The sequence below is a fragment of the Hemiscyllium ocellatum genome, chromosome 50 (genome assembly GCF_020745735.1).
Source record: "Hemiscyllium ocellatum isolate sHemOce1 chromosome 50, sHemOce1.pat.X.cur, whole genome shotgun sequence".
Lineage (NCBI taxonomy): Eukaryota > Metazoa > Chordata > Chondrichthyes > Orectolobiformes > Hemiscylliidae > Hemiscyllium > Hemiscyllium ocellatum.
In genome coordinates, this window is record NC_083450.1 from 561,641 (window position 1) to 575,332 (window position 13,692).

The 13,692-nt window shown below is 45.0% G+C and overlaps 1 protein-coding gene across 1 annotated transcript in view; it reads left to right on the top strand.

The window, feature by feature from the left end:
• The window catches only part of thbs3a (thrombospondin 3a), a 74,271-nt gene that overhangs the window by 43,500 nt on the left and 17,079 nt on the right, over positions 1 to 13,692 (top strand). Inside the window, exons 12-16 of the mRNA XM_060820781.1 lie at positions 2,165 to 2,275; positions 3,762 to 3,869; positions 6,377 to 6,536; positions 7,199 to 7,317; positions 11,754 to 11,806. Coding sequence (XP_060676764.1) covers positions 2,165 to 2,275; positions 3,762 to 3,869; positions 6,377 to 6,536; positions 7,199 to 7,317; positions 11,754 to 11,806 — 551 coding nt within the window. The remainder of the gene's footprint in view (positions 1 to 2,164; positions 2,276 to 3,761; positions 3,870 to 6,376; positions 6,537 to 7,198; positions 7,318 to 11,753; positions 11,807 to 13,692) is intronic.

Sequence of the window (13,692 nt, forward strand, 5' to 3'; positions counted from 1 at the left end):
CCTCACTCTCTGACAGTTTTATTGAAGTTCAGTGTTGTCCCCCCTCACTCTCTGACAGTTTTACTGAAGTTCAGTGTTGTCCCCCTCACTCTCTGACAGTTTTATTGAAGTTCAGTGTTGTCCCCTTCACTCTCTGACAGTTTAACTAAGTTCAGTGTTGTTCCCCTCACTCTCTGACAGTTTTACTGAAGTTCAGTGTTGTCCCCTTCACTCTCTGACAGTCTCACTGCCTGACAGTATCATCCCCCTCACTGTCTGACAGTCTCACTTTCTGACAGTATCGTCCCCCTCACTCTGACAATCTCACTGCCTGTCAAAGTTGTCCCCCTCACTCTCTGACAGTATCACTGTCTAACAGTGTTGTCCCCTTCACTCTCTGACAGTTTTACTGAAGTTCAGTGTTGTCCCCCTCACTCTCTGACAGTTTTACTGAACTTCAGCGTTGTTCCCCTTCACTCTCTGACAGTCTTACTGAAGTTCAGCGTTGTTCCCCTTCACTCTCTGACAGTCTTACTGAAGGTCAGTGTTGTTCCCCTCACTCTCTGACAGTCTCACTCTCTGACAGTCTCACTCTCTGACAGTATCATCCCCCACACTGTCTGACAGTCTCAGTTTCTGACAGTATCGTCCCCCTCACTCTGACAATCTCACTGCCTGTCAATGTTGTCCCCCTCACTCTCTGACAGTATCACTGTCTGACAGTGTTGTCCCCTCACTCTCTGACAGTTTTACTGAAGTTCAGTGTTGTCCCCCTCACTCTCTGACAGTCTTACTGAAGTTCAGTGTTGTCCCCCTCACTCTCTGACAGTTTTACTGAAGTTCAGTGTTGTCCCCCTCACTCTGACAGTTTTACTGAAGTTCAGTATTGTCCCCCTCACTCTCTGACAGTCTTACTGAAGGTCAGTGTGGTCCCCCTCACTCTCTGACAGTCTTACTGAAGTTCAGTGTTGTCCCCCTCACTCTCTGACAGTTTTACTGAAGTTCAGTGTTGTCCCCCTCACTCTCTGACAGTTTTACTGAAGTTCAGTATTGTCCCCCTCACTCTCTGACAGTCTTACTGAAGGTCAGTGTTGTCCCCCTCACTCTCTGACAGTCTTACTGAAGTTCAGTGTTGTCCCCCTCACTCTCTGACAGTTTTACTGAAGTTCAGTGTTGTCCCCCTCACTCTCTGACAGTCTTACTGAAGTTCAGTGTTGTTCCCCTCACTCTCTGACAGTCTTACTGAAGTTCAGTGTTATCCCCCTCACTCTCTGACAGTCTTACTGAAGTTCAGTGTTGTCCCCCTCACTCTCTGACAGTTTTACTAAAGTTCAGTGTTGTCCCCCTCACTCTCTGACAGTCTTACTGAAGTTCAGTGTTGTTTCCCTCATGCTCTGACAGTTTTACTGAAGTTCAGCGTTGTTCCCCTCACTCTCTGACAGTATCACTGCCTGACAGTTTTGTCCCCCTCACTCTGACAGTTTTACTGAAGTTCAGTGTTGTCCCCTTCACTCTCTGACAGTTTTACTGAAGTTCAGTGTTGTCCCCCTCACTCTGACAGTTTTACTGAAGTTCAGTGTTGTCCCCCTCACTCTCTGACAGTTTTACTGAAGTTCAGTGTTGTTTCCCTCACTCTCTGACAGTTTTACTGATGTTCAGTGTTGTCCCCTCACTCTCTGACAGTCTTACTGAAGTTCAGTGTTGTCCCCTCACTCTCTGACAGTTTTACTGAAGTTCAGTGTTGTCCCCCTCACTCTCTGACAGTTTTACTGAAGTTCAGTGTTGTCCCCTCACTCTCTGACAGTTTTACTGAAGTTCAGTGTTGTCCCCCTCTCTCTGACAGTTTTACTGAAGTTCAGTGTTGTCCCTCTCTGATCCCTATTCAATGCTGACATTCTGATTGTCGAGCCTTGTTCCTTCTGCAGTCTGATAGTGAGTTGGGTTAACCTGTACTGTCAAGTTCAGCTTTGAGCTTCACATATCTGCCTGTCTTTGTGACCTGTCAGAAGCAGTGCTGGCCGTTGGTCGTCAGTTGTGTATGTTGGCTATTTTGAATTATCATGCAGTCCTCCTTCACTGTTGACTTCTGTCTGCTGTCTCCAGGAGAGAAGGGGCTGTGGTACAGCGGCTGGGGAAGTATCCTGGAATTGTTTGTACATTTCTTGTTGTGACTGTCTCTCCTCAGTGCAAAGTTGGCTGGGCTGGAAATGGATATGTGTGTGGAACAGACACAGATATCGATGGCTATCCGGACCAGGACCTGCCCTGCATTGACAATCATCGTCACTGTAAGAAGGTGAGGGTTCGCAGGATCATCAAAACGTTTTCTTTTATCAATGTGTAATCGCTTTTATAGCTAAAAATGAAAGAACAAATAACGGACCGCCTGATCACCGCTGGTTGAGAGATAGAACATCGACCATAGAAAAGTACAGCTCAGAACAGGCCCTTTGGCTCACGATGTTGTGCTGAGATTTAATCCTAATGTAAAATATAGTAACTTAACCTACACACCCCTTAACTCACTGCTGTCCATGTGCATGTCCAGCAGTCGCTTAAATGTCCCTAATGACTCTGCTTCCACCACCACCACTGGCAACGCATTCCATGCATTCACAACACTCTGCATAAAGAACCTTCCTCTGACATCTCCTTTATACCTTCCTCCTAATGACTTCTCGTACCAGTCAATCCCGTCCTGGGGGAAAGTCTCTGGCTATTGACTCTATCTATTCCTCTCATTATTTTGTTACACCTCGATCAGGTCACCTCTCTTCCTCATTCTTTCCAGAGAGAGAAGTCCGTTCTTCATACGGCAAGTCCTCCAGTCCAGGCAGCATCCTGGTAAACCTTCCTTGCACCCTCTCCAAAGCCTCTGTATCTTTCCTATTGTAGGGTGACCAGAACTAGACACAATATTCCACATGTGGTCTCACCAGTGACTTAGAACATAGAACATAGAAAGATACAGCGCAGTACAGGCCCTTTGGCCCTCGATGTTGCGCCGACCGAATCCTACCTAACCTATACTAGCCCAATAACTTCCAAATGCCTATCCAATGCCCGCTTAAATGACCATAAAGAAGGAGAGTTCACCACTGATACGGGCAGGGCATTCCATGAACTCACAACCCGCTGTGTGAAGAATCTACCCCTAACATCTGTCCTATACCTACCACCCCTTAATTTAAAGCTATGTCCCCTAGTAACACCTGACTCCATTAGCGGTAAAAGGTTCTTAGTATCTACCCTATCTAAACCCCTAATCATCTTATACACTTCTATCAGATCTCCCCTAAACCTTCTCTTCTCCAATGAGAACAGCCCCAAGTGCCTCAGCCTTTCCTCATAAGATTTTCCTACCATTCCAGGCAACATCCTGGTAAACCGCCTCTGCACTCGTTCTAAAGCTTCCACATCCTTCCTATAGTATGGCGACCAAAACTGCACACAATACTCCAGATGAGGCCTCACCAGAGTCTTATACAACTGCAACATGATCTCAGGACTCCGGAACTCAATTCCTCTGCCAATAAAGCCCAGTACACCATATGCCTTCCTCACAGCATTATTGAGCCATAACAAAATTTCACGCCTCTTAAACTCGATCCCCCTGTTAATGAAAGCCGAAACACTTGGACTTGGAAAATGATGCGTTCATGTGAAATTTTCATTTTGTGGTCCATGGATTTTGAAAGTTTCCTTATGATTTGTATATTTGGAGAACTGTTCTTGATATGTTGTTCACTTCCTTTTAAGTGTCTTTCTGTCACCTCACTCAGGATAATTGCCGGTATACCCCGAATTCAGGTCAGGAGGATGCTGATAATGACCGTGTTGGAGATCAGTGTGACAATGATGCAGATGGAGATGGCATTAAGAATGTCGAGGTTTGTACCAATGTCCCTGGCAGTGTGTGTGTGCAGGGGAAGGGAGGACCGTTCCAAAGTATGGGAACAAGTCCAGTGATCTGCAGCTCCTGGTCACCTGAGCCTGATCTCATCCTTGTCTTCTAAGGGCCGAGGAGGGGAAGGGTGTTGGGGGAATCTGGAGTTGGCCAGTATCTCAGGTTAGCTTGGCCTCCAGCAGATCCCAGAGGCTTCTCAATCTGACTGATATTCGAGAAGTGCACTAGGAGGAACTGAGCACTGCAGATGCTGCAGATCAGAGTCAATCCGTAGAGTGCTGGAAAAGCACAGCAAGTCGGGCAGCATCTGAGGAGCAGGAGAGTCAATGTTTCGAGCATAAGCTCTTCATCAGGAAGGTTGTCATTAGTACCACCACTCCACATGTGACAACATGCAGTTTTGTTTTAATTCACCCATGTGGTTTGGGTATCACTGGTTGACCAGCATTTATTCCCCGTCCCTAGTTGCCCTTGAGAAGGTGGTAGTGAGCTGCCTTCTTGAACTGCTGCAGTCCATGTGCTGTAGGTAGACCCACTGTTCCTGGATTTTGACCCAGTGACACTGAAGGAACGGCGAGATATTTCCAGGTCAGGATGGTGAGGGGCTTGGAGGGGAACTTGCAGGTGATGTTGTTCCCGTGTATCCGCTGTCTTTGTCCTTCTAGATGAAAGTGGGTTTAGAAGACATTATCCAGTGAGGCTTGGTCAGTTGCTGCAGTGCATGCAACAAAATATTTCAGAAAGATTTAGAGGCGTAATAGCTCACAGCTTCCCCTCTAATCATGAAAAGTAAAATGTTTAAGCATTTGGTTTGTGTGAATAATGGCTTGGTGCAGGGACACTATAGGTTTGATCTAGAAATCCACATGGAAATGGGAATGAAACAGCAGAGTCACTAGGCAAAAGCAGAAGTTGACTTTGCTTTCTCTCCAGAGATGTTGCCAGACTTGCAGAGTTTCTGCAGCTATTCCTGTTTTTGTTAGGGTGTTACGGATAAACTCACCACCACAAGTTACCTTTAATTCAGCTACTTATGAAGAAAGCTCAGATAATTGAGTAATTAAAGTAATGATTTAAACTTTACTGCATGGAGCAACCAAAATAAGGTCCTTCAAATCAACAAATTAAGCTTCACAACTCAACTTGGTTATTACCAGATTAATGGTGGCACTTGGCATGATTCCAGGGTTCAATTCTTATAGTGTTGTTCTTCGAAGTTCTGTTACTGAATTGTTCTGGTGTTAGATTCTTATATGATTTCACTCTTTCAAATTTAGGGTGTGACATTATTGATGATTCAATAGATTGTTTCATCCCCAAGACTGATTATACTTCTGGAGACCTCAAGTCTGTTGCTTGCTGCCTTATCAGCAGTAACTCACCTGTTTCTTATTACATTTGGGGTTAGCTGCCTGTCTATAACACAGCTTTTCCTGCAATTAGCCCCTTTACTCCAAAGCGTTACTTCCACAGGCAGACTTAATTGTCTATTTGTCACAAAGTAGAAAATTTTCAAGCAATTATTATTTCCTCTCTCCCAGGATGCTGCTTGTTTGTGTTGTTCAACTCCTTTCCAGAGATGGTTAATTTGCAAATTGTTTTTAATTCCTTAAGAGCAGTTTCTCTTTGTCCCTCTAATCTCGAGAAACCGTTCATTCCTGAAAGAGTTATTGGTGATTCTTTAAATCCACAAAAATATTAAAGTTGCGAAGTTTACATTGTCATAAGGATTTTTTTCAGTGCTTTCCTCATGTTGCAAATGTCAGTTTAGTTCCAAGCCAATGAATGAGACAACTTTCTTTGCAGACGTGAGTTAATGAACCACTCAGTCTTAGACTGACTGAAGCTTGACTACTCTATAATGCTCTGCCAATATCTCTGAGACAGATTCACTGCTCAGTTATTGACTTCAATCAATGTGCTCGGAAATGTGATTCTACACCTCTGGGGCAGGTGGGACTTAAACCCAGACCACCTGATATACAGGCAGGGACACGATCAGTGCACCACGAGAGCCCTGCTACTTTGTCTTCTAGCTCCTTCTACACAATAGTCTCATAGAGACATTAGTTATAAAAAACCTGCAGTGAAACCATAAATGAAAATGGGACTGGCAAACCTGTTTGAATTCTTTGAGAAGGGCAACAATCTCATGTGCAGCTCTTGATCGTGTGTACAATCCTGAGGACGTCACGTTGTGGATTGGAGGCAGTGGATGATTATCAGAAATTTGCAATTGTTTAAAAGGCCCCTGAATGTCAGAGTACACAGCAATGATCCTCAATAAAGTGGAAACTGCTCCCCCAAACCTCACCACAATCTGTTATCTTTGATACTAAAGTCGGGGATACATGTAAGCCAGGACACACCACACACACACACACACACACACACACACACACACACACACACACTCTATCTCCTCTTAGTGCCATAGGATCTTCTGTCCAGGGAAGAGTCTGAAGTAAACCCTCTCCTTTCCTTCCACAGGATAACTGCAGGCTGGTCCATAACAAGGACCAGCAGAACTCTGACGCAGATTCATTTGGAGATGCGTGTGACAATTGTCCCAATGTGCCCAACAACAGCCAAAAGGACACAGATAATAATGGAGAGGGAGATGCCTGTGATAATGACATTGATGGAGACGGTATTTTACACCTTCCATATCACAGCCGTGCCTGATCCTTTACGTTTCTCCAAATGTTTGTTCATGGAAAGTCCACTTCTCAAAACCTCAGGAAGCTTTACACCTCAAGCCCAATAAACCGGAGCCCCTCTCACTACCAAAGCCCTAAAGCACTACTTCCCCATCCCTGTCCCCCAACCTTATCCCAATGCCCAGGGGCATTCTTCCCTCTCCAAACCCTCAAGCACTCTCTCCACTCCCCCTTCACACTGAAACTCTGTGCAACCTTCACCCCTGCCGCCAGCCCAAGAATGCAATGTCCCAAAATCCAAGAATTCCTAACTGTCAAATGCCGGGTAATTCTGCCCCAATACCCATGCAACTGTAACCACCCTCCCTTTTCCTCCCCATGCTAATTCCTCTGCCATACATCCCGAAGTATCTGTACTACACATTCCCCACCCATCCCCAGCCCTCTGCCTCCTATTGCTCTGAGAGAGTCTACCCTCTTTCTCAAGGTCCCTATGGGTGTGCGCCTGCACACCACCACCCCCCTCCCCAACCTCCCCACACCTCGCACACAACAGGTCACCTCGAAGCATAAAACCTGAGATTCTGTGACCTGAATCCTTCAGGAAACTGTCACTAAACCTTCTCTACTTATGGTTTTATTTTGTTTCCAGGTATTCCCAATCTTCTGGACAATTGTGCTGGGGTTCCAAATCCTCTCCAGACAGACAGGGATGGAGATGGAGTCGGAGATGCATGTGACAGCTGTCCTGAGATGAGTAATCCCACACAGGTACTGTCCAACTCCTTCTACTCTTCAATGTAAACAACAAAGTACCTGCAGCAGAATCCAGATTCTACTCAGTGATCGGTGTCTGTACTTTCCAGCGTGATTCCAGTCACCTCTTGCTGGTCTACTCTAGTCTACAGTGAGAGATGTACAGCACGGAAACAGACCCTTTGGTCCAACTCGTCCATGCCGACCAGATATCTCAACACAATCTAGTCCCATTTGCCAGCAGTTGGCCCATATCCCTCTAAACCCTTCCTATTCATATACCCATTCAGGTGCCTTTTAAATGCTGCAATTGTACCAGCCTCCACCACTTCCTCTGGCAGCCCATTCCACACACGTACCACCCTCTGCGTGAAAAAGTTGCCCCCTAGGTCCGTTTTATGTCTTTCCCCTCTCACCCTAAACCTATGCCCTCTAGTTCTGGACTCCCCGATCCCAGGGAAGAGACTTTGTCTATTTATTCTATCCATGCCCCTCATGATTTTATAAACCTCCCTCAGGTCAACCCTCAGCCTCCGACGCTCCAGGGAAAACAGCCCCAGCCTGTTCAGCCTCTCCCTGTATCTCAAATCCTCCAACCCTGGCAGCATCCTTGTAAATCTTTTCTGAACCCTTTCAAGTTTCACAACATCCTTCCAATAGGAAGGAGACCAGAATTGCACACAACAGTGGCCTAACCAATGTCCTCTACAACGCAACATGACCTCCCAACTCCTGTACTCAATACTCTGACCAATAAAGGAAAGCATACCAAACACCTTCTTCACTATCCTACCTACCTGCAATTCCACTTTCAAGGAGCTATGAACCTGCACTCCAAGGTCTCTTTGTTCAGCAACACTCCCTAGGACCTTACCATTAAGTATATAAGTCCTGCTAAGATTTGCTTTCCCAAAATGCAGCACCTTGCATTTATCTAAATAAACTCCATCTGCCACTTCTCAGCCCATTGGCCCATCTGGTATAGATCCTGTTGTAATCTGAGGCAACCCTCTTCGCTATCCACTACACCTCCAATTTTGGTGTCATCTGCAAACTTACTAACTGTACCTGTTATGCTCACATCCAAATCATTTATGTAAATGACAAAAAGTAGAGGGCCCAGCACCGATCCTTGTTGCACTCCACTGGTCAGTCTGAAAAACTGCATGCTTACTTTCAGTGACTGATGTACAAGGACATCCTGGTCGCTTTGTATATTAACCTTTTCCAATATATCGCCATTTAAATAATAATCTGCCATTAACTTCACATTTACCCACATTAAACTGCTTCTATCATACATCTGCCCATTCACTCAATCTGACTAAGTCACCTTGAAGCCACTCATACCTAGTTTAGTGTCATCTGCAAACTTGGCAATATTACACTGCATTCCCTCATCCAGATGGATAAATATTGTGTGTAGCTAGGGGGGAGCACTTATCCCAGTAGTACAACACGTGTTTCCACCATCCACGCTGAAAAAGACCCATTTATTCTGACCCTGTGCTTCCTGTTCTCAGTCCATGACAGTATATTCCCCTCAATCCCATGTACTTTAATTTGACATGGAAGCCTCTCAAGTAGGACTTTATCAAAAGCTTTCTGAAAATCCAAGCATACGACACCCACTGGTTCTCTCTATATTTACCATTCGTTATAGCCTTGCAAATCTCCAGGAAGCTTGTCAAACACCATTTGCCTTTCATGAACCCATGTTGACTTTGTATAATCCCATTGGTATTTCCTAAACATTATTTTATCCTATCCTTTGTAGGAAGCTTGAGAATTTTCCCGACAATTGATGTTAGGCTTCTGGAATTCCTGATGTTCTCTCTCCCTCCTTTTTTAAACAGTGAGGGGTTGCATTTCTAACCTCTATTCTTTTCCAGAATCTACAGAATTTGGAAGCTGACAACCGAACCCATCCATGATTTCCACGGCCAGCTCCTTTAATACACGGCGATGGGCTTCTCAGGCTCTGCGAATTGCTCCATTTTCAGGCTCAGTCATTTCCCCACTGACCTTTTTTCACTGCTAGGAAGTTCCTTCAATTCTTTCATCCAAATAGATCCTTGTTTTCCTCGTACTTCATTGAAATTATTTGTGACTTCTCAGTAGAGTGAATTAAAGTAGTTGTTTAATTGCTTTTGCCATTTCCTTAACTCCATTATCAATTTTCCCAGTTCAGACTGTAAGGGATCTACATTTACTTTCACCGACCTCTTTCTTTTATATGCTAACAGAAGCTTATACACTCTGCTTTTATGGTCCTTTTCAATTTACTCCTAATTCTATTTTGTCCCCTCTTAATCAATCATTTGGTCCATCTTTGCTGAATTCAAACGTTTCCCTGCCCTCAAGCTTGCTACATTTTCTGATAACTTTATACGAACTCTCAGCACCTAATACTAACCTTAATTTCTTTTGTTAGTCATGGTTTCGTGTTATGTTCTTCCACCTGAAAGGAATCTATAGCTGTTGCAATGTATGCATTTGTTCCTTAAATATGAACCATTGTCATGCTCTTCAATGAAATTACTCAGTTTATTGAAGCTAACTCATCCTTCATTCTTTGTAGTTACCTTTATTTAGATTGAAGACCAAGTTTCAGACGGGCCTATTTCACATTCTATTCAAGTGAAGAATTCTCCCATGTTAGATCACATTTCCCTCAAAGGCCTCCACAAAGATTGTTAATTAATGTGTTCTCATTGCACAAATCCAAATCTGGGTGGCATGGTGGCCCAGTGGTTAGCACTGCTGCCTCATAGCGCCAGGGGCCTGGGTTCCATTCCACCCCGGGGTGACTGGGTGGAGTTTGCATATTCTCCCTGTGTCTGCGTGCGTTTCCTTCTGGTGATGTAGTTTCCTCCCACAATCCAAAGATGTGCAGGTCAGGTGAATTGGCGAGGCTAAATTGTCCATAGTGTTCAGGTTAGATGCATTAGTCAGGGGAAAGTGTAGGGTAATGGGTCTGGTGGCTACTCTTCAGAGGGTCGGTGTGGACTTGGTGGGCCAAAGGCCTGTTTCCACACTGTAGAGATTCTAATTCTATTCCCTCGTTGGTTCCTCAATGTTTTGGTCTAAAAATCTATCTTGTACATACTCCATGAATTCATCCACCACAGTATTACTGCTGATGTGGTTTATCAACTCTTTTTGTAGGTTAAAGTCATCAATGTTTACTGTAACAGCCTGGTTGCATACATCCCTTAAACAAAATATCGATCTGGAGGGATGATAGCGACTCACCTGCCAGAGAACAATCTTGTCCTAATCTGTAGGCTGTGTTGAAATATTCCATCTCATGGTGGTTCTGCTATTGATTGTCAGCCATTGACCCAGATCGAAATGCTGGAGGTGGATTTCAAGGTCACAATTAGACAGTGAAGCTCATAGATGACTGTGCATGGATTGTCCGTGGAAATAAACTCTGCTAATGACATATTTTGTTTGAGGGGATTGTGCTTCGTGTAAGTCATGTGGATTGTGTTTGCTGAGAGCTTAGGGGAGACTTTTGTTTAGTGTGAGGTTAGGGGAGGCCTGCGTTTGGGGTGCGGTTAGGGGAGGCCTGCGTTTGGGGTGCAGTTAGGGGAGGCCTGCGTTTGGGGTGCAGTTAGGGGAGGCCTGCGTTTGGGGTGCAGTTAGGGGAGGCCTGTGTTTGGGGTGCAGTTAGGGGAGGCCTGCGTTTGGTGTGCAGTTAGGGGAGGCCTGTGTTTGGTGTGAGGTTAGGGGAGGCCTGCGTTTGGGGTGCAGTTAGGGGAGGCCTGCGTTTGGTGTGAGGTTAGGGGAGGCCTGCGTTTGGGGTGCAGTTAGGGGAGGCCTGCGTTTGGTGTGCAGTTAGGGGAGGCCTGCGTTTGGTGTGAGGTTAGGGGAGGCCTGCGTTTGGAGTGCGGTTGGGGAGGCCTACGTTAGGAGTGGGGTTAGGGGAGGCCTGCGTTTGGTGTGAGGTTAGGAGGGGCCTGTGTTTAGTGTGAAGTGAGGGGAGGCCTGCGTTAGGAGTGCAGTTACAGGAGGCCTGCATTAGGAATGTGCTTGGGGGAGGCCTGCATTTAGAGTGAGGTTAGGAGAGGCCTGCGTTTGGTGTGAAGTGAGGGGAGGCCTGCGTTAGGAGTGCAGTTACAGGAGGCCTGCATTAGGAGTGGGGTTAGGGGAGGCCTGCATTAGGAATGTGCTTGGGGGAGGCCTGCATTTAGAGTGAGGTTAGGGGAGGCCTGCGTTTGGTGTGAAGTGAGGGGAGGCCTGTGTTAGGAGTGCAGTTACAGGAGGCCTGCATTTAGAGTGAGGTTCGGGGAGGCCTGCGTTTGGTGTGAGGTTAGGGGAGACTTGCGTTTGGTGTGAGGTTAGGGGAGACTTGCGTTTGAAGTTAGGAGTTCATGTGTTTGTTGTAATGGTAGGGGTGAGTTGCATTTTAAATTAATTCATCTAATTTTGTTTTCTGTCTATAGACTGATGCAGACGATGATCTTGTTGGCGATGCTTGTGATAATAATCAAGACAGGTATGTCACTGTCTTTTAAACTGCACATACTCCCAGCTTATGGTCTCTGTCTTTCTCTCTCTGTCACTCATTCCCTCACTCACTCACAAACCTCTCTCTCTAGTGCGCGCGCACACACACACACACACACACACACACACACACACACACTTCCATTTTCAATCTCTGTCATTGGATAATTTGACTGGGATACCAATAGTATTAGTAACAATCTTCTGATCATTTGTCTCGTCATCCATTCTGCAAAATCCGTTGGTCTGTGTCATCAAAGAGTTCAGGATGAAGCCTAATTGTAATGCCTGTTTTTGTGGAACGTGCTGCTGATAGTCTTTACCTAACAGAAGCAAAAATCCTGGGTAGAAGATTATCAATTATGCACTTGCACAGGGGTTAATGTGGGCAATAAGCTGCATACATGAAATGAACATCTCATTGGGAAATTTTCTCCAATATCTACAGCCCCTGTACACGTGCAGCAGAAGTAGTTGAGGAGGGAGAAAGTTTTCTGATTAATACCTTTTAAGTTTCTGGCCTAATGACTATTCATCCTAACATCTTCCTCTGCACCTCCACCACCTCCCACATGCTTCCTGCCAGTGTCTGCTCTTGTTCTCATCCTTCCACTACTCCAACCACCATCCTGACATGATTCCTGTTCCTTGTACACCTCCACTGATCCATTCTTCCTTCTTCTGAGCATTGTTTTTCTGTTATCTTTTGTCTACCATTCCTGCAATTCCAATTCAGGGGCCATTTCTGTTCCCATCATTATCTGGTTTCCTCTGACCATACCTTGTTTTTTGCATACATGTCCATTTTGATCACGTCATAATGAATGTTGACTTATTTTTTCACCATGATGAACATTGACCATTTTGTGTGCATGTTATGAGTTGTTGACTGCTATTTGTGTGTTGAGAGTGTGGTGCTGGAAAAGCACAGCAGGTCAGGCAGCATCTGAGGAGCAGGAGAGTAGACGTTTCGGGCAAAAGCCCTCCACCTTAAATATACTGAAAAACTGTGCTCCTAAAGTTCTTTGCGGCAATGATTTCCAAAGATATTCAATCCACTGGAAGAAGAAATTCCTTCTCATCTCAATCTTAAATTGGCACCCCTTTAATCTGAGACTGTGTCCTCTGAGCCTAGACTCTCCCTCTCAGCATTGACCCTGTCAAGCCCCTTAAGAATCTGATATCTTTCAATGAGATCACTTCTCATTCTTCTAAACTCCAACAAGTAGTGTTCCAATCTTTGCTCATAAGACAATCCTTCCGTAACAGGGATCGTCCGAGAGACCCTTCTCTGAATAACCTCTGATGAAATATCTTTCCTTAAGTAAGGAGATCAAACAGCTCACAGTCCTCGAGATGTGATCTCACCTTGTACAGTCACAGTTAGGCTTCCCTACCTGTATACCCCAACCCCCTTGAAATAAGGGTCAACATTCCATTTGCCTTCCTGAATACCTGCTGCCCCTGTGTTACGGCTTCCTGTGTTTCATGCACGTTACCACCAAATCCCTGTGTATTACAGCTTTCTACAGTTTTTTTTATCCATTTAAATAATATCTCGTTCTTTCGTTCTCCCTTCCACAATAACAGCGTTGCATTTTCTCACATTATATTCCATTTTCCAATGTCTTGCCCACTTAATAATCTCCCATGATCGCTCTGTAAATTATTTTTATCCCTCTTAGAACTTGCGTTGCCACCTATTTTACTGTTGTCTGCAAATTTGGCTATAGTATATTCACTTCCTTTCTCCAAGTCATTAATATTTATTGTAAACATTTGCGATGTCAGCATTGACCCCTGTGGAAGCCCATTGTCATGGGATGCCAACTAGAAAATGGGGAAACAACCAATTCTCTATTGGTGATTGTGTGT